Source organism: Corvus hawaiiensis, chromosome 3 (genome assembly GCF_020740725.1).
Source record: "Corvus hawaiiensis isolate bCorHaw1 chromosome 3, bCorHaw1.pri.cur, whole genome shotgun sequence".
Taxonomy (NCBI): Eukaryota; Metazoa; Chordata; class Aves; order Passeriformes; family Corvidae; genus Corvus; species Corvus hawaiiensis.
In genome coordinates this window covers 81995377-82017265 of record NC_063215.1, presented here as the reverse complement: position 1 = coordinate 82017265, position 21889 = coordinate 81995377, and the positions used below count along the sequence as shown (strand labels likewise).

The 21889-nt window shown below is 40.8% G+C and overlaps 1 protein-coding gene across 1 annotated transcript in view; it reads left to right on the top strand.

Moving 5' to 3' along the window:
- Positions 1–20267, top strand: part of LOC125323837 (opsin-5-like) — a 31522-nt gene extending 11255 nt beyond the window's left edge. The window contains exons 3-6 of the mRNA XM_048299157.1: positions 11814–11913; positions 14003–14107; positions 17048–17271; positions 17926–20267. Of these exons, the coding sequence (XP_048155114.1) occupies positions 11814–11913; positions 14003–14107; positions 17048–17271; positions 17926–18366 (870 nt within the window). The 3' untranslated portion in view covers positions 18367–20267. The remainder of the gene's footprint in view (positions 1–11813; positions 11914–14002; positions 14108–17047; positions 17272–17925) is intronic.
- Positions 20268–21889: the final 1622 nt, after the last annotated feature.

Genomic DNA, 21889 nt, shown 5'->3' with positions numbered 1-21889 from the left:
ATGCTTCTGTCTGTCCCTCTTTGGCTGACTTGGAGCTATTAAGTCTTGTTAATGATGATCTGACTTCTTTTTTTAAGATTTAAAAATACCAGGATAGAGGTGTGCTTGAGCTTTGTGAGATGAAGGTGTGCTTAAGCTGGCTGCGCTTGAACTGCCTGTTCAAGGGGAGAAGTGGTCCATAACATTTTTAGGGCACCCAGATAGTTTGTTGGTCAGGGTGTGTTAAGTAATTTGGCTTGGATCTTCTTGTTTTAAACAGTATTAATTTGTAAAGTTTGGATATCAAGCAAAGTTTTAAGGTATAGGGATCCAAAGATTTTGTGCAAGACACTAATAATGCGTTGGCTTTTCTTAACACTCTGATTTGCAAAACATTAAAGTTTCTGCTTTGATTATTCTCTGTAGGCTCTAGAAGGTAACATTTACCACTCCAAATAAGAATTTGTACTCTTATTAATACTAATTAAAAATTAATGGTAATCTGGAAAAGTCAATTTGTACTTTGAATTAAGTTTGGATTTGTTGTGGCTTGTTGAGTGGTCAAGATGGTTACGGCATGTTGAGAGAATATCATGTAGGATTCCTATTTCCATCAAGATTTTGTTCTGTCTTGGAGAACCTCAAAAACATGTTTAAAACCTGATACCCATCTTCTTGATTAATAAGCTTGACAAAACAGAAGCCAGTGATGAAAAAGTAGATTATGGCAATAGAATGGATGGATTTTAGCAACAATATTGTGCAGAAATAGAAGGAATCTTCTGTGCATAAAAAAAGAGATGTGAACATTTCCACGTGTGTGTGGACAGCCAGCACAAAAATTGTTCTAAAAATGGTTAATGTTGAACAGTAGTGTTTTGATTGCTGTAGTCTGAATTTGTAGTCTTGCTAGAAGGGGTCTCACATGCAGAACATGAGGAGTGAGGACCTTTGTGCCACGAAGGTAAAACCCATGCTCTCTGTGAGGACCTGCCGAAGTCGGTGTCTTTTGTTCCCCTCATGCACGCGGGCTCCTCTGCAAGTAGCTGGGGTGGCACTTTGCATACATGAGCATGGCTCTCTTCTTAGCATGGCCTGTGTGTTTTCCCTCACTTGGTTTGTTTTGCTGAGTGCAGAGGACGGCCTTACTTGGCTTTCTGTCATTGTCCGGTTCACTACACATTTGCTCCTATTGATCAGTCAGCTTCTGCTGTCAGGTATGCTTAGGGAAATTTTTTTTCCCAAGGTAGCCTGTCATTTCTATTTATGAAGAAACTATCACCTCACTTAATCCACCTAACTATTTTGTTTTCCTCTGACTCGGGTCTCCTTCTGTGTCCTCAGGTAACATTTTTGAACATTAAGGTTCACCATCCTTGGCTGCCCCGGTTGAAGGGAGTGGGGGAAAGACAGACAAATAGTACTTCTCTCAAAACAGCCTAGTCTTTGAAAGCTCTCTGTAACAAAAGATGTATCTCCAGGTACAAGGACCATCTCACTGCATACCTGCTGAAAGGGACAGAGAGGAGTTCTCCTGTTCTCCTCCTCTTTATGGAAGAAACAACATTTTTCTTTCCCATGCCAAACATTACTTTTTGAGTCTGACAGGGCTATTCTCTTGGGAATGAGGTTACATGGTACGTCCGTATTCAAGTGCTGCCTCTGCCGAATGTTCTGTAGAAATACAGTTTTCCAATGGTGGGTTTTGGAATCTGCTTTCACTTCTCTTTAATACCTCTGCTCTATCACTGTCTCTTGTTCCTGATCTGGATAGAGGAAGGACAGTCAGGCTCTGACACATTCATTTTTTAGCGTCTCCCAATATGATCAGTAAGTAAACTGGTTCATATGGTAAATTTCAGGTCAGGAAATGTAACCCAGTGACCGAGAGCCATTTGTTGCCCATTGACCATATTCCGAGTGAAAAGCTACTTCAGAATATATTTTTGTCCTTCCTGTATTTTTTTATTTGTATGTTCTGCTGAACCAGAAGTTACACTGAAACCTGCAAATGAAACAGTGTGCAAATGTTCTTACATGGAGGAAGTAGAGAAATATTACTTCTCTGCAGGTAAATATGGTTTCTTCTAAGCCTTATTTATCAAATGACAGAAAGTTTTTCTTGTATTTGTTAATCACGTGGCAAATACAACAAAAGTTGCAGGCTTCAGGAGGCCTCTAAATACAGGGAAAGGATTATAACCTATCTGAACTCCATAGGTACATTGCAGTCATGTCTGAAAACAAGAATGGGCTATGGAGTTCCTTAGAATTTGAAATCCTTCATTATCCTGGTACTTCAGTTTAAACTTGTTTCCAGTCGTTCACTTTTCTAATTTTTTTAAATTATTTTTCATTATGCACTTTGGTTACTTAAATATTAATTTTATAAACACAGGTTTTACTATGAGGATCAAGAAAACTGACTCTTTTTACCGTGTGCTCACTCTGTTGGTATAGGCTTCTTTTAAAAAAAATTCCTTTTTTCTGCCTGTTTCTTACATGTGAGATGTGTGTGGGCTGTGCAGCCCAGAGCACAGAGTGGTTATCTCCAGGTTACGGTACCCTCACAGCCATACCCCCTGTTCCTGATGTGCTGACTGACGCTGTTACCGCAGATGCACTCACCTCACTATCACTAGCCCAGGTATTCCCAGCCCATCTGGCCAGCCAGATGGTGCCAGAGCATCCCCAGCAGACCTGTCTCTGCACAGAAACAGCCTCAGGAGCAGCCATTAAAAAGAAGTTCCACTTTGCGGTATCAGTGAGCACCACAGTAGCTTGTCTGACAGGATCCAACTCCCACTGACTCTGTCCCTGCAGCCCGCCCTCACCGTCCCAAGCACCAGCCTTCAAGGTCCTGCCTTCAACCTCACAAAGCTGCTTTGTGTTGTGCAGCATAATAAAGACATGGAGGGGAGCAGAAGAGAGAGAAAAATTACTGTCTCATCCTGTAGCTGGTTTTGCTACAAAGCAGGGAGGAAACCTGGGTTTGTGTTCTGCAGTGCTTCTGTGCTTCACACAGCACTTCTTTATTCCTGCCTGGCATACCCTGGGCAGAAGCACATGGCAATGTGGTGATCAGCAGTAAGCCCCACAATGTACACGGTTATTGTTCTACTCTGTTAGCCCTAATGCACTGAAACTAATACTCAGTTTGCCTGACAGCACCAGATCTGTGGTGTATGTGCACCTTGAAAGGCCATGGTGTGCCCAGGAAGTCAAAAATTTTCTGGAAGCACCAGACTTCATGTGTACTTACGGAGGAGTAAGTGACCCACAGATATCTGGGATTTCTTGCACTTTAGCAGATTTCCTAGATTGTGGTGGTGCAGCTGATCAAGTTGCCATCTGAAATCACAGATAAATAGGGATGTCTAAGAAAAGCTAAATTAGATGTGTGATATCCCTGCTTTACCAATGCTGCTGTTGGACAAGGAGGGTTCCCCTGCCTCTGATGGATGTCTGACAGTAATGTAGGGAGCCTCTTTTAGTCTCTGGCCCCAGTATTTGTTTGCTTTAGGAACATTTGGGCATCCCCTTATGATGAATAGTCTTGGGTCTCTGCTCCTAGGCAGGGAATGTGGGTCTGAGCACCTTCGAATGGAGAAAAGTAAATCCAGCTCTCCCACACACTCCATGGGGGTAAAGGGAGAATGGGTCAGCAATCCCTCTGCTTTTTACAGAGACACTGCTTAATTTTTGAAAGGTCTTGCACAGTTAAGGGAAGGATATGGCTGTGAATAACAAGGAATCACAATCCTTTGTGTTGAGAAGACATGAAAAATCAGAGGGTGAGACGTGCATCACCTTGTTCTGTTGGCTTCTTTAGGAGCCTCATTTGCTCACCAGCTTAGCCACCTCCAATCTAGGAGCAGAGCTCAGAGCCACAACCCTCCTTTCACCAGGCAAGTGAGCAAAGCCTGCAAAACTGAGCATATTGGCTCTTATCCCCTTTTGGAGATTCAACTTCCAGTCACTAACTCTTGCTAGCACCTAAAAAACTCCAGTATTTTGGGTGTTATTAAATATCTAGGGCTCTATCATGACATTTCTAGAAGAAATAATGTCCCCCTTTTGTAAAAAATAGAACTGAATATCTGAAACACCAAAAGGAAGATTGCAGCAGTAGAAAATGCTGAGAACAGTATGATGAAAAGACATGGGCTGTTTTCAGAAGTTTTGAGGGCAGGGCTTTTAACCTAGAATAAATTCTTTTTTATTTTATTAATGGCATTTGCTTTCTCAGAACATGCATTTATCTCTTTTTCTATACACAGATTGTAAAATATTGCTAAATCTTGTCTGAGCACAAAATAGAGGATTAATACTTTCTTCTTTTAACAAAATCTTCTGTAAATTGTCTGATAAATCAAAAGCCCTAAAGGCATTTATGTTCTTATAAACAGATTAAATTTGGAGCCCATTAATTTCTGTTCATTTAATATGGACATAAACATAAAACCAACCAATTCTTTATTTAGCTAGACTGTTGACTCTCTTGACTCAGTTAGTGATTTTATGTATTTTATAAATACCAAGAAAGTGTTTACACATTACTATATGTGGAATGGTACTCCCTCACATTCTGGGGAGACAAGTGACCAATGGTAGCTCCACAGTCCATGTGACTGGTAATAAAAGCAATGTCAGATGGGAAGGACCAAAATTAAACCTTACAAGTTTTCATTTTACTGCCTTCCCTGTACTGCTGCTGGGGAGATTACTGAGGAAAATGCCAGCCACTATTGCCAAATGTCTATGCGTTGTTTCTCATACTTGTTCCAGCTTAATCACCCATTCACCTTGCTCCATCATCCATTCACTTTTTTCCTTTACCTTTTCTGAAACAAATTTATATCTCAATTATGAACACTAGAATGTATCCTCCTTCTTGTTTCCTTGCCTACATGAGATTTGGATACTGAAATATAAAGTTGCAGAGGTACTAGTCTTCCCTATTTCTTTATTTCTGGTCTGCCTTCGTATAATCTAAAGAGTGTACACATTGCAGTCAAAGAGGTAAAGGCAACTCATGTAGACATCTGTGAGCTGAATTTTAATGAGAAAAATACTTCATCTGCAGGGAAGGGGGGAAAGACTACACAAACAGAATCATTAGCAACATAGAAGATCATTTCAGTGTAACTAATGTGACTTCAGGGAAGTTCCGCCAGTTTTCATTAGTCATGAATTCTCCTTCATTTTCCTCTAAATTATTATTTCTGCAGTCAATTGTGACTAATTAGGTAAGTTATATATTTGGTAGTGAAAAATCATGCCCAAACTATCTGTTTCCTTGTTTAACAAGTTTGACATAGCCTCTGCTGTGACACCCAAGTTCTGTGTCAAACCACACACTGCTGCCTGGAATGGGCATTCGTTGCCTGAGAGTGCTCCTACAGAGCCAGGAATTTACAAAGCCTAAGCTTTGATTCCTGCACTTGCTTTTCCACCCAGAAGGCTTCTTATTTTTCTATGTGGAAAACAGTTGCCTTCCACATCCTTCTGTGCTGATGTCTAAGATATTAAATGTCTTCTTTCAAAAAATGCTGTCTATCACTCCTTCATCATTCAAGATCTTCTCACCATGGGGCTGAACAATTCATATTCTTCTGACTCCTCTCTGTATGCCACACCCTCTCACTGGCTTTTAGGCAAAATTTCATCTGAAATTAAAATACCACTCTGATAAAATTTGTAAATATCCTATATAGTTCTACCTCACATTTACTCATCTTCTCTATCACAAAAATATATTCCATTATGTGAGTACACGTAGTACATAGGAAGCAAATCAGGTCCTGACCTTGGTCCTGTGCTAAGTGAATCAATGACAAGATGACTGCTGCTTGCAGTGGGCTGTATATGACATGACATACAGAATTTCCACACCACTGTCCTTGCAGGAAGGGATGATATTGCATCTGGTGGGTTTCCAGATCGCCCTTTAAGGCCAAGAATAAACTGTATCTTTTATATTGCCTTCCATGCTCTCCCTGGTCTACTAGGACTCCTTGGAAATGCTTGTGACTCCTGTTATTTTGGTACAGGATCCATAGGGGGCAAGAGTATTAACTTAAGAGGTCTGCTAGTAGCCATGCAGCTTTTTCAGGTTTTCAGGAAAGTAGCATGTTCCTGTCTTGGCCACTTAAGGCCAAGCTGGTACCATCACTAACCTGTCCTGCCTTTTGCCTAGGAGCTTCATGAGCAGAAGAACAAGCTCAACTGCAGGCATTAAGCCAGCAGTGATGATGGCCTTGTATTAACCTGAGGGTGGCTACGTAAACAAATTCCTTCTTGTTGGGAAGCAGCACAGATGACTGTACTTTGGACAATGTGAAGGGTCACTTGTAGTCTCTGAGATGTCCTGGCAAAGTCCATGAACAGTGGGACTTCTGATTCCCTTGAGGTGTGTAAGACTAGAGAAACATTTAGCATGATATTCTGAAATGTCAAAGAAAATACATTAAAAACAAAAGCGTGATTTTAATCTGATGTTCATGGATCTCAGTTTTCCACAGGCCACAAAGCCAAGCCTTGCCTTCTATGGTAATGTAAAGACAAGACAGGTGACTCTTCTTTTATCTGTGTATTTGTTTGTTGGTATTAATGGTGATGCTAACACTAAACAGGTAGAATTATCTGAATTATCATCACTAAAGTGGAGAGGAGTTTTGGCTCAGGCACACTGAAAAGAATTCTACATAGTGTAGCACAGGTGTTTCCAAAGGGCAATGCTAGATTTTCCTATCTGATGCTTTTTAATTTCCCTCTACACTAATTCACAAAAAGACAATGGCAATTCAGCATTTAACTTGAAGATGGGAATCTTTCCATTGTGTCTGGATCATCTGGTAGTATGAACTACATGCTCCCTGTTTATTCTTTGTGGGGGGACATGAGAGGCATAAAACCTGCCATGATTCCATGGCATCTATCCAGAGCTAGAAAGCAGGTGTTTCCAAGCATTTGGAGATGGGGTATTTGAAGTAAGATTATAATCTGATGAGGCTGTGTAAGGAAATTCTGCAAGCAGTTTCTACCTGTTTGTTAAATGCCATGCCCTCGGTGGGGTTGTTGATTTCAAAGCTGTGCTCACTGATAGGGGCATGTATGACTAGGAGTAGAAATTGTGGCCTCAGAGGCTGCAAGTAAAGTAGCTAAAGGTCAGCCCAAAGTAAGTATGCCTTGAACCTCACTTGATTAACCTGGTACATAAAACTGGGTTCCGCAGTATTACTAAAGGCAAAACTTGACCTGCATATATTAATAGTGGCACTGAACATACATTGACTATATAGTATAATTGGTATAATTTCATATCTGGACACATAATAGTACAGTCTAAATACTGCATTCATATTTTTCTATCTTTAGAATATATGCCGTCCACAGAAAGATTGAATCACTTTCTGAGTGCAAAATACTGAGTATCTGATGGTCTCACTTACCGGTTTAAACTCCCTAATCCTGTAGTGTATCAATTCTCATTGTTTACTGATACATGGAGTGGCATTTGTGTCAGAGGCCTCTAATGGCTTGGGTTAATGCCATCACCTCTAAGAGCAGCTACCCTTGAAGCCTACTAAGGCATTTTAAAAGGCAGAATGCAGCCATAGCAGAACAATGTCTCATGAGCAAAAGATGTTGTGGGAACTGTAGCAAATGATAAGTCTCTTTCACCTCCTATATTGTAGGAAATCTTAAAGGAACCACCTGAGTGCTTTAGGAACACTATGCATTGTGAGTTTTAATTAGTCTTCTGTGAAGACAAGTTTTGATTATGAACCCTGGTAGCTCTTCTAGAACCTCTATGATTAAAGATTTACTGTAGTCCAGTTGACGCATCATAGTATATTTGAGGGATGAGAGAATTGTGATGTCATCAGACTCAAGCGGAATATTTTTGCATTTACTTCAAACTTTAAGAAATTGTTACATTTAAAATGAAGTTTTTACATTTTAAAATATCTATTCAAAGATATCTGCAATTGCTTTTACTAATGTGTTTCTTGAAGATTGATTTAAATGCTTTTTCATTTCTTGATGTTGAAGGAGGTTTATTGCCATTATCTATTTACACTATGATCTCAGAAGAATCTGATCTGTATTAAAAAAATATAGTAATTCTGAGAGACCTTATTGTGGCGACTTTAAGTCTATGCTGTGGGCAAATAACCCCTGTTTGAAGTTTATCCTTTTTACATATTCATTATCTCATTTTCAGTAGAAGAAAAATACAGGACGCTGTGGTTCTGAAAGGAAACAAATGGACTTTGGGAAATTGCAGCAGATTTACCAGTAGGCCAGAGGAGGGAGTGAGGCAGCCTTTGTGGCTGGTGAGACCAATATTTTGGCCTAAAGTGAAAAGTAATAGCTATTTTGCCAATCTGCTTTTGTGCAATTAAGCCTTGATTAATCCAATAATAAGAACAATAGGTTATATTTTACTCTGCTTTAAATGAAGACAACCCTTATGAATCAGTAGGGATTCATAAGTATTAAAGGTAGTAAAAGTGGGGCACACCCAAGCTCACAGCTAAAAATTTCATAGTGCTCTGGGAATTCCAAACTCTCCCTGTGTCAAAACAAATGAATTTGCATGCTCTATGTATTGTGGGTTGTAAGTAGTGCACCGAGAGCATTAGTGAGATTTAAAGTCAGGCACAAGTACAAAGCAGAAAAAACCCACAATTTTTTCTTCAGTTGTCTCTTACCTTCCAGGCAGCATAAAGATAATGAGCACCTTCCATGAGTACCTATATAGCCAAGGGAGTAATGCTGGTAGAGCACTGGGAGAAAAGCTTTTAAAATTGCTAATCCATTCCTGCTTCTTAATGGGTAAAAGGGAAAGCTGGTGTATTCAAATTACCATGCAATCAACTTTGTGTTTATATCAGAATTCGGTTTTGCCTGTTAACACTGCTGCTATTTGATCATAATTAATAATAGGAAGGACAAAATTGCATTACACAAAAATGGAGGAAATATTATGACTGTGGAAGGAAGGAATTAGCTGGGGGGTAGAAAAAAAGGAAAACCAGAATTGTGGAAGGGGAAGAGCATCAATCTTCCAAAGTAATTAAATGTTATTTACTATTCTAGTATTTCCTTCCTCATTCCATACATCTTAAAAAATGCAGAAAACTGAAATTATCACATATTTTTGTAACCTGCAGATATTAATCTCTGTCTATAGAAATTGGGACTATGTTAAAGCAGTTTTCCTGTTGTTACCTACTTTGGGTGCCAAGCAGTTGCCTTGTTACCAACAGTCAGGGCTGTCTGTTCAAGAGCAGAAAAAGTAGCACAGATCTTTCTTCCAAATCCAGTAGGTGTAAGCTTGAAGTAATTTGGCTACATCGAGAGGAAGATCCCTTGTTTTCTTCTGAAGACATATGGCTAAATGACACCCGTATAAAAGTGTTACAGCATTGACAAAGTTGCTGGGAAATGGTTTATGCATAGCAGGCCTCAAAAGCCACTTGTTGCCAATAAACATTTGGGTCAAGAGTGATCTGAGCATCATGCTCCCAAAGCAGCCTGTTGGATGGTCTCTCGTGGTTTAATGTTCCAGGTGCTGTGGCTCCTGTAAGGGCTGTTCTGCCTGAGAGCCACCATTTACCTCCTTTATTCACTTCATCCGAGCTCTTGTCATCCCCAGGGCTCCCTCTGCTTCATGACATTTCCCGCTGTCACCTGTTCCCAAACCACCAAGCCTGTGGCCAGCATGGGGGCAATGATAGCTGCCCTGGGAGGCTGCTGCCACTTAGCCACTCACAAACCATTTGGCCCTGGTAACATCTCTGGTGGTAGCTCCCACACCTGCGGAAGATCTGATGAAATGATGTTATGAAGTAGTATGAAAACAAGATGTGGTGCTGGCAATGGCTCAATCCTATGAACTATGTTGATTTAGATAAATCTGCATTTTATTAGCAAGGCCCCACTCCAAAGAAAACATTTAGGCTTTTCTTTCTTATGGTGACAGCTTCATCTTAAATGATAAAGGACAAGAGTGTATTTTTAGACCCACCTTTGTCCCTCGTAGGTGTGCTCAGAGGCTGTTTGGACCAATCACTTGATATAATTGTCTCTCTTTAGTCTGACATCAGGGAAGGAGGGTGGGAGAAAAGTGACAGTCACATCTGCCAGTGATAAAACAAACACAGATCTATTTCAGAAAAACTCCCCTGCTTTCAACACAGGCCTGTAATACACAGTGAGAAGCCTGTTCTGCTCTTTTAGCATTCAATCTCATGGCTCTTTAGACTTAATTTCAAAGTGTTTATTTGCATTCTTGTTGAAGTACTGCTTCCATTCTAATCTAATAACTAATGCAATTCCTTAAGATTATGGCCATTATACTTTCCGCATCTACGAAGCATTGGCAGAGCAAATGGAGAAGCGGCAGCTGTTTGCACCAGTAAGACTAATGAGACACAGAGCACATTTACATATCCAGGTATTTCACCAGCCTCCACAGCACACAGCAGGCCAAATTCAGCTGAGTGCAGCTTCTACCAAGTAGCTGAGACATCCAAGAAAGTCTGTTCTAAACATGGTTGCATTTATACACCAAGCATGAGCTGATTGTAATTGGAGCACAGGTGGGTGTAGATTGTTGTAGTAGCAAGCCTTGTATGCATTTAAAATGTGGTGGGTCTGTAAAAGTTGGCCATAAAGAGTCTTTAGAATCAATATGAGGGCACTGGTAATAAGAAAAAACACCAGTGAAAGAAGTGATGAAGCAGTCCTTTTTCTAACCCTTTACCCGATTTAATTTATACAATCTCCCAGGGTCTTAGCTTTAAGCCTGGATTAAAGCCCCAGATTCACTGCTGGGATAAATTGAATTCCACAGGAGTTGTCCCTGTTCATACAAAGACAGAGTTTGTTACTGTAGAATAATTGTGTGCCTTTCCGCCGATAATGTCACTATTTTAATGCCAAGTTACGGTCCAGAGACGCTTAATATTCTTGCTTCTCTAGATGTAAAACTGGGACCTCCAAGAGCTCCTCTGCTCTGGACAGTTTAATATATCAGTGCAAGATTCCAAACATAAAGACTGCCATCAGTGTGTTGCCCTGGATCATTTCCCAGCCATACAGTGCTCCCTAGAAGATGGCTGCATTCATGTCCACTACAGTCAACAGAACTTCCTGGTTACACCCGGACATGGAGCTCACAGAGTTGTGGCCATCCTGGGATGTGGCTGAAGCACTGATGTCAGCGGGAGCCACAGAGCTGCACAGCTCTGCCTGTGTCACAGCAAGGGGATGAGGATCAGGGCTTCAGAAATAGCAGGCAACCAGTAGCACCAGACATTGAGACTCAATCTACTGGATCTATTTAGGTTTGGGGGTCTTTTTTGAAAAAAACCCAAATTTTCTCACTCAGCCAAGCCCATCACCTCCTACATTCTTCCCTCTTTGGCCTAAATTTCTTAGGATCAGTTTATGTGTTTGTTCTGTATAAGCAGGGCAGCTGCATCCAGGGCATTTTTGCCTGGTCAGGGCTTTTCTTCTTTCCAGTTCAAAGTTTTTCTCCTTCATTTAGCAAGACATTTAAGGGAAGCACAGATGTAAGGGTGTGCTTGCTTGCTTATTGTATGTACATGACAGAGCACTTACATAATTTTTGAACATTTATTTGCTCACTGATCCTATAGAAGATAACTGCACCTGACATTTTGTATTTCCCTACTAGTTGGGTTTCTGGAAAAACTTTTGAGTTCATTAACATGAAAATGACAGCAGGAATTCCTGTGGTTCTTTTCCCCCTCAATTCTCTACAGTAAAAGAACATTCTGTACTGCTTTGTTTTTCAGGTTGATGGCTTCCTGACACTTCTCTTTGGCCTGGCTAGCATTAATACCCTTACAGTGATCAGTGTGACACGCTATATCAAGGGCTGCCATCCTGAGAGAGGTAAGGAATAAAGGCACGTCCAGTTCTGCCTTCACTGAACCTGGTGCCAATCTGTATTTCTCTCAGAGTTACTATTGTCAGTCACTCAGACTATATTAAATATAAATTAAATTTATTGGAAACCAGGACATAATATTGTCATTTACATTACAAACATGTTTTCATAGAATCCTTCAGGGTAAACTCCAGCAAGAGCCAAATTATTACAAGTACACTTGGGCCATCATGAGTAAATTCATCCTTGTGCCAAAGATACCACAGGTCCTCCTGACCCTCTGTATTCCTCAAAGTGTGACTTAAATTGCTCCTAAGTGATACATCGTTGTCTGTATCTCACAGAAATAGATTTGATCTTCTATGAGATGATGTTTGGGAAGTTTCCGGTCAGGGATCAGATCCTTCATTCAGAAAGCTGCCGTACATACAAACATTTTCATTCTTCAGGGTGTTTTGCCAGGGTTTATGCACAGCAGGCATCATGATGCCTTTAGATGGCACTGGGAACATTCAGTCTGCAGGTCTTTCCTCCAGCTTTTGCAGCACTGCCATCCCCACGTGCGTCTCCAGACTCCCCTTGGACATTTTCACGCCATGTCAGATGAAATTACTCCTACCATCCCCAGAACTGACTATGACCCAACTCTGCCTGCACAGTTCCTGTCTCCTACCTGTCTCCCAGATCTGCAAAGCGTCATTGCCACAGCTTCATACCCACACTTCTTCCTTCTCTAGTGCCCTGTTGATCTGTAGCGTTAATATCTCAAACAACCGCAGTTCATTACTCTCTTGGGTGCTACAAACATTTTATTCACCACTCTGTATTTTTGAACTTTGTTTTTTGTTAGCCTTTGGTTATGCCTCTGTGAAGACATATGATTGTCCCACTGTCCCACAAACCTGATCTGAAATCCTTTAAACATTTCCTGCCCTTTGAAGCCCTCACCAGTCCATATATATCACCACACTCATCCCAGGCACTCTCTTTCACTGGATCAGTAGAAACTTCCTCACCATTTATCCTGAGCCTCCTGCCTGCTCAAAATTTTGACTTCCACTGAGAGTCTTATGTAATCTCTCTTCTTTATACCTACACCTACCATAAGTTATCCCTAGGCTTCTTTTCACCAATCTTTGGACAATGTATGATCGATTTTCATGCCTTTATTACAAGTGGCTTGCACTGTCTTTCAGGCAGGAACCTCTCAATGTCTGCAGGGAAAGTATGTGTAAGTATACAGGATGCATCAGATGAGTTTTTCTCTTTACTAGCACAAGGAGTAATTGCTGTGAAAAGAACTTCTGCACGGAGGTACTTTTTCCGCAGAAAGTTCTTCTGCAGTTTGTTGTAATGATAGACTTGTTGAAGTCAGCTTTCAGCACAAAATGCTGCTGGAGCTGATAGAATTTGGTTGTGATATAATCCTACATCTTCTATTCATTGCATGTTAAGAAGTCATATTTAAAACCCACATTTCTCTTTTGTAAAGCTCTACCACATTTAATCTGATCGTGTGCATAATTTATGTTTGTATCTCAAGTAAATCTGAGCAAGTACCCAGTATAACATTACAGAAATGTTGAGGAACAGAAATTGGTGACTGCATGAATATTTTCTACATAAATGAAGAAATAACCACAGTGAATGGCAACAGCAGGACAGATTGAATCTTTTGTATCGAATGGTTAATACAGTCTGGGCTAGTTTCTCCCTTTTAACAGGGAAAAACCTTGAAGCGAGTAAGAAAGTCCCCTGAATTTAGATTTATCTTGTTTATTTCTATGTAAAATATAACTGTTTCCTGCATTTTACAAAATTGCTAAGTGTAAGTCTAGAATTTGCTAATTCCACAGTGCTCAACAAGCTCATTGTCTCCTGCTTAAAAAACATTCATTTCCACTCTTCAGTGGTAACATAAGCCTGACAGATGCTTTCAAAATCAAACTTTTCTTATGAATATGCATTTTTCTATGTTAATATTTTTTAATAGCTGTGTTTTGCTTATTAGCTGGTAGTATAGGAGTCCATTTAGGTTTCAGAGATATGTTTGCCTTTCCAATACTATTTTCTGACACAAGCATGCCATTGCAGGTCACTGCATCAGCAACAGCAGCATGTCGGTTGCTCTGGTTCTCATTTGGGTAGCAGCTTTCTTCTGGTCCGCAGCTCCATTACTTGGCTGGGGCAGTTATACAGGTAACAGGTATCTTTCAGTTGTACTTACCTGGCACCTCTCCCCTTGACAAAGATACTTACCTTTCTTTCTTGCTGTTTGTGATAAATCAGACTATGGAGCTGAGAAAATCATTCATCGTGCGTGACGTAGGCGCAGAGTTTTGCCTGCTTTGGTATCAGCTATAAAGAGATTTTTTTGAAGATTTCACAGGAAAGGCTTGGACCAAGTGCATATTGCCTATGAAAAAAGAGAGGCCAAAAATACTTGGCATGGTTAAGCAGTGAGATAAAGAAAACTATCAAAAGACATCTTTCAAAAACTGTCAAGTTTAGGAAACTAGAAAAGAACACAAGTTCCAGCAAGTTAAACTTGAAACTATAATAAGATGAGCCAGAAAGATTTGACAAAACAATTTGTTGGAAATATGAAAACTTACATAGCAAAGGAACTAAAAGATGTTGGAAAGTTTGTCAGTCCAAGAAAGAATCAGGGCGCAAGATAAAGCCATATCAAAAAAGGGGGGGGATTTAAAATAGGAAAAAATTAATATAGTGAACACTGAAGGAATTCAAGGGCTAAGGGATATTTCCAGACCAGAAAATTTCTTCATGGGGGAAAGATGGAGAAATTGCCTCAATTCAAGCCTTTAGGAATTCAACAAAACCAGTATCTAGGAACAAATGGTAATGATACAGAAGTCTCAGCAATTGAAATCATGTGACTGACATTGTCCAGCAGTTACCTGTCTGGATCCCGTAAGCCTCTGCATTCTTTGACAAGCCATGAAATCTATGGAGGCTTACTGAAGCAGCTATGTGCATTTATTTTCTTATTTACTAAGTACGTAACTTTGAGGTATCTCTGGACCCTTGAAGTGTGGGTGTGAGAAAAGCCGCCATTCCTATGGTTGGTTAAGTGTTCTATCCTTCACAAACCAAAATACACCCAAGATATTAAGCTCAATGGACCTTTGGTTTGAGACAAATTCCAGCTGTTTATTAGACTGTTTGAATTTTATGTCATATTTTTGCACTCTGGACCTGTCATAAACTTGGGTGGTTTGGACTGGTAATTTTCTGTGTATCTTCTGGTGATCTGTATTCTTTTTACACTAATCTACCAGCTCCTCATTTATAGAGGGACTTCTGATGTCTGCTTTTGGCCTTAAACTGGAGCCACGGACTTTTTGGGCAACACTGCTTTGTCAGGACATTCAAGTGCCCCTGTAGACCTTGTTTGTACTTTGAATTGACAGTGGTTTTCAAGACTACTTCTAGGAGTGCTTTCCCCTACTGAGACTCACAGCAGTTTCAGGTTCCTGGGCTATCTCTCTCTAAACACACCTCCAGTGAGGGCACCCATGGAGATGTGGGAGCCCAGCAGTGGCAAGTCCAGAAGCAGGCACCAGCAGACCACAGCACATTACAGCTGGCTGCCTTGGACCTTTCACTTCTACACAATATCTTCAGGGGACCCCAGGACCCCACTGATTTTTGGGAAAGCCACTTGTTTTTGTCCCTGCAGAGGGGGAAAACATAGCTCTGAATTCTGACTTGTGGAAAATCTGCAGGATTTTCTTTTCCTGTCATCTGGAGGCTGGTTTCATTTTTCAGGCAAAAGTTCCAAAACGCAGAAATCCAGAATTAAGCCAGATTTTATGGTTATATTTTTGAATCTTGAGGTCTACTGATGAAAAAGGCAAAGGAGAGAAAAATCTATTTCTATTACAGAACAAATTCACACAGGAAAACCTAGAGCTTTTGGTGATAAAATGCCAAGCTCTTTTTGATGAGAATCATAAAAGAGATTTTGAGGTTTTGCTCATTTAATTCCTCCTGTTTAAATCTCCTATCACCTGTGAGGAATTAAGGGAATTTTTTTTCTTCAAAACTACTCCTGGATGTTAGGGAGAGATCTGCTGCTAAATCATGTAGTCTTCACCTGTAACATATCTCCGGGACCTGTAAATACTTGACTTACATAATTTTGATTCATGCTTCATTTATTTGTAAGTCAATTTGTTGCCATAGCTGTTAGAAAAAAACCCCAGCTTTTTCCACTTAAAAAGGAAAATACACAATTCACGATCTATAGAAAACCCTCTAATGTTATAGAACACCCTCTAATGTTATAGAACTCAAGTTTTTCTATCAGGACATCTTTACAAACACATCAGGGGATCTAAAGAAGTCAACTGTTATATACAGAAGTGTTTGAGCCAGTTATTCCCACTGCCTATTCCCACATGTTATTCCCACTGCCTTTTCCTTAAGTACCTGATCAGCTGTTGTCTCACTTGTGGTAGACCCTGCAATCTGCCTGACTGCATCTCTGTGTTGCAGGACTGTGTGTTTCCCATTTATCGAAAGGTCTCATATCTTTCAAAGTATTTATATGTTTTATTGTCTCGTAATCTTTATCATTAGCTGTATCAATTTGGTCTCGTGGCTCTCAGTAGTACTTCTCTGCAGTAGAAGTTCCATTGTCTCAAGGAGCCTCAATATTTTCATTTTCTACTTCGTTATGTAAGTAGTGACTTTTTTCATTTGGCATACAGTCTATGGAATTCCTTGTTACGCTGTTACAGTGCCCCCCTTATGAAGTTACTACGTAGAGTGCTATGACAAATAAGAGTACGTATCACTCAAGGATATAAAACCTTTTTTTTTTAAATAAAGTGTCACAATTTCCTATCCTGAAACAACAGTTTGTGCATTATGGGTTTACACTGGCAATAGAAACTCGACAGAATGATAATACACATTAAAATTTGTTACAGTCTAGCTGGTCTTGAAAAATTATTTATGTAGGAAGTAATGTCATGTCTCATTAAATCAGGAAGATAAATCCATTCTGTAGTGCTCAACAGAAGAAAAATACAGCATTTTAACTAATAAATTAATTGCTCAAAAGTAGATAAATATTATAAAAACGCTGACCAACATATCCTTGCTTTCCAGATCGCATGTATGGCACATGTGAGATAGACTGGGCAAAAGCCAACTTCTCTACAATCTACAAGTCCTACATCATCTCCATTTTTATCTGCTGTTTTTTCCTACCTGTCACAGTCATGGTCTTCTCATATGTGTCGATTATCAATACTGTCAAACTAAGCCATGCATTGACAGGACTGGGTGATCCCACAGACAGACAGAGGAGAATAGAGCGGGACGTCACCAGGGTGAGTCTGGGTTTCATATTGGGTAGGATTCATCTCAGTGAAATCTGTCTTTCCAAAAATTGGTCTCAACTAGAACAGAAGAGAACAAAACCAATCAATTGCATTTGATTTCTTGATAACTGTAGTGAGAGAGTCTGAACTCAGTGAAGAATATGAGCTTTGTTTAAAATTTCTACTGCATCTATTGGTTAATATTGGTGCTACATCACATGTGAAAAATAATCTAAATATAATTGGAGTGGGTTATACAGCACAAACCCCAAAAATTTGGTTTGGCATATGCTTTTTTCTTTCAGAAGTTACATTACTTCTGAGCATACTCAGAAGTTAGAGTGGAGATTTTAATTTACTCACTGTTTAGTTAAGTCTACCTGAAACCTTCTGTATGCTTATATGGGAATGTAGCTATTTTCATTCTGTTAGATGAGGCATTTCTCAACCACACACCATGCCAAAATTCAATATATAGCCAGGTCTGCCTGGCTGTATCAAAGCAAACCATTTGCTTTCCCATATTCTCCTGTAAACCATACCCTCAGGGCAATCTGGACTTTTCCCTTCCAGCCAAGTGTTCAGGTTACTATTCCCAGTGTTTTCCTTTCCTGATGTAGTCTTCCAGAATAGATTTAAGACTATTCTTCTTCTGTGTTTTAGGTTTCTATTGTCATTTGCACAGCCTTCATTATTGCATGGTCACCATATGCTGTCATCTCTATATGGTCTGCCTATGGTCACCCTGTGCCCAACCTTACCAGCATCCTTGCCAGTTTGTTTGCTAAGTCTGCTAGCTTCTACAATCCCGTTATCTACTTTGGAATGAGCTCCAAATTTCGAAGGGACATTTTTATCTTGTTCCATTGTGCCAAGGAAGTCAAGGATCCTGTGAAGCTCAAACGTTTCAAAAACCTCAAACCAAAGCAGCCACAGCCTTCTCAGAAAGAAGAGAAGTGTGCTGCAGAAATGCACCCTGCACCAAGCCCTGATTCCGGGGTGGGAAGCCCAACCAACACCCCACCACCAGCAAACAGGGAAGTGTATTTTGGTATTCTCGATACACCATCCAAGAACCCTGATATTGAATGTGATAGGTTGTAAGTTTTGTGGCTGTTTAATACATGCATTCTGTGTTCAGGAAGATGCTCTACAGAGCAGCGCTTGAGTAATTTACTAATTCCCGTTCCATCTGTTTCTTGCTGTAGCACTGATGACTATACAACTCAAGCAAATCAGATGGTAAAGTGATATTTTCCTTCCATGTAGATACAAAATGCTACAAAGAACATTACAGTGTGGGCAGCACACCCAGTGCCAGAAACACTTCGTTTTCACAGTCATGTAGGAAAAGAAAGACTGACTTCAGGAGACCAGGCATTAGCTAGCAAAAATAATTAATACGTTGCTATCCAAATTTTATTAGTTCTGGACTACATTTCCAAATATGTCTTTTGCTCTTTAACAGTCACAGCCACAGATGATTGTTTTAACTCAGTGGTGCTTCACAGCTGTAGGAGAAGATGGGCCCTGCTGAGATTTCTGTGGAGCTGCTACTGCTGCAAAGGCTGCAAGGTAGTGGGAAAAGCCACGTTCTCCCTTTAGAGCACCCAGGTGTGCTCACCATAGGGCTCCCAGGCCCCACAGGGACTTCATGGGAGTGTGTCTGATCACAGGATCAGAGAACAGTTTGTGTTGGAAGGAACCTTACAGATCATCTAGTTTCAACCCCTCTGCCATGGACCAGGACACCTTCCACTACACCAGGTTGCTCAAAGCCCCACCCAACCTGCTCTTGAATGCTTCCATGAGTGGAGCACCCTCATCTTCCCTGGGCAACATGTTGCAATGTCTCATTACCCTCACAGTAAAGAATTTCTTCCTAATATCTAATCTAAACCTACTGTGTTTCAGTTTAAAGTCTTTCCCCCTTGTCCTGTCACTTGTAAAATGTCCCTCTCCATCCCCTTTTGTACTGGAAGGCTGCTGTGAGGTCTCCCCAAAGCCTTCTCCAGACTAAACAGCTCCAGCTCTCAGCCTGTCTTCATAGATCACCTTCATAGGTCATCTTCTGATGGCCTGTGCCTGACTCTCTGTATGTCTATGCAAGGATTAGGAGTAGTAATATACTGAAAATGCTAGCCTGGTATTTTCTAGTCACTGTAGTCTGAGCAGCGGCTTCATACTTTTCCTCATTGGTTTGCAGAATTATTTACACCTCCCCTGACCTTCCTGGTGAGTAGGGCCTGGCTCTAGCACTCTGATTCAGGAAAGCTGGCCTTTGATTTTACTGATTGTCTCCAAAATGGTTATTTTTCTACCTTTCTATCAAGGCGGAGCAAGAGATGTACAGGCAATGAAACCAAAACTGACACTTAGGTTTTAAGAGGACTGGTGAGGTGTGGCATCAGAGCTATTTACAAAGTATAATCCAACACTTCACTGCTGCTTCTAAAGAAAGTGTAGCTACCTGCCTATGGGTAAAAAGTGACTTTTAGGTAAACCCAACTAAGTAGCAACTAAGGATAGTGATTTAAATAGCTATGCTGTAGGCCTAAATCTGTTGCCAGACTATCAGATGTTACAATTATGTCACCAAGTTTATTTTACAGGATCAAAATGAGGAGGTATGTCTTCATAATCTCCTGTCTTGAAAAGTAACTGCATACTCAAAGACTTCTTTTAAAATGTCTCTGTGTTAGTCATGGAAATTGTGGGTTCATTTAGTGCCATTTGCAAGTTAAACGGGGGAAAAAGAAGGGGGAAAAAAAAAAGAAAAAAGCAGCAACACTCTTTGCTAACCTCTGCTACTTTTGAATTTTTGAAATCTTGCTGTCTGGGTGTGCTAAAATGTAGCTGTTTTGCAAAAATATGCTCTTCCAGATTCATTTCTTGGGAAAGTTACAAAGAGAGCCCACCTCCATTTCCCCCATTACTCTATTTGTTTTGAGAAAATCAGCTGTGTTTTGAAGTTAAAAACAAATAAACATTACAAGCAACACTGAGGAACTGTGTTTTCTTTCATGGCCACAGGTCTGAACTACAAGAGCATTCATTTTTCTGGAAAATTTTGAGATATGGATGCTATTTCATTACCATAAATAATTAAAGGCAAATAAGTAAACATTTTGCTTCCAGATAAAAGTGCATGCTGCAGCTGCAGAAATAGATGAAATTGTTTAGTCCAAAATCCTGTAGCAGCTGGATGAAGCCAGGCTGGGCTAGCCAAAGTTAGCACACAGTTTTGAAAGCTTCTAAGTGTAACAAAAAAATCCACCTCAGTAACCATGATGGACTGAGAATTCTCACTGCTGAAAGTGCTTGGGTTTTGCTCCACAGAGAGACAGAGGTGCTGTGCAGCCCCACTGCATTCCCAGAGACACCCGCAGCCACGTGTGTGCCAGACACCTGCCCAGAGCCACTCTGTGGCTGTAGGTGCCAGCCTGGCTTGCAATCTGTATTTCTGCTAATTTACAGATACCTAGAGAAAATTCTTGCCCTGCTGCGTTACAAAAATGCTGCTGATCTGCAGGATTCAGACTCTGAAACAGAAAGATGTGAAAAAGACAAGCAGGCAGGCAGAGCACAAGGCCATTTCCAGGAGTGTCCCAAACTCCAGCTGAAATCTCTAGTAGTTCATACACCCTTGAGCACATACAGTGAGGTTAGACTGGGGGAAGAGGAGGGTGTATGCAAAAAGGAGCAAAATAGGAGCAAAATTAGAGGAAAAACATAAGAGGGGGGAAACCAGATCAGCGGGGGAGCAAGAGGCCAGGAGTCAAAGGATGCATACCTGCTGAAAGACAACTAGAAGCAGACAGCACAGAAAAAGCCTTTACTGGACTGCTCAAGACCTCTCTCCTGCAAGGCCAATAGCTCCAGTCCTTTGTGGATACATGGTAATACCACAGGACTGCACAGCTGTAGAGCAGAGCAGATGGTTCTACAGGTGCCACGAGATGTCTTTGCAGACCCCAACCTGTGTTCCAGGATCAGTAACAGCAGGAGCACTTTTGTCACTAAAGTTACTCGGGTAAAAAAGCTTCCAGCCCTAAAGCATCAGTGCCCTGTAGCTGCACCCACAACACCAGCAAGTGGCTAAAGGCATAAAAGAGGTCCAGAATCCATTATTGGAGTGCATGTAAGGGAAAGCACATCAGCATTTTAAGTGTGGGAATCATCACAAATCCATTTGTAAAACACTTTTCCTGTACCTTGGATTTCCTCCCCTTGTTTGTGGTCCCTCATGTGCCCAGACAAGGCTGGCCCCTGCTGCTGCACCCACAGATGGGCTCCTCAGCCTGCTGAGCCAGCACTGCCAGTCAGAAAGGAGCAAAGATCTTGGTGGCTTGAGACAGGCAAGAAGGATGCTGAAGAGGGGTATGGGGTTTCATGATTTTTACTTAGCAAGAATGAAGTACAAACAACATAGAGAGTCCCAGAGTCAAATCACTTCTGCCCATAACCTTGCTGCTCCTCACAGCCTTGGATTTTCACCTGGTGACTTTTAGCAGCAGAGATGTGAGAAGGCTGTTGTCCTGACTGATAATCTGGTGACAAGGAGGCTTCTCTGGAAAATTGCAGGTCTGAACGCTCTCCACCTGAGATGGTCTGACAAGGGAGGTCC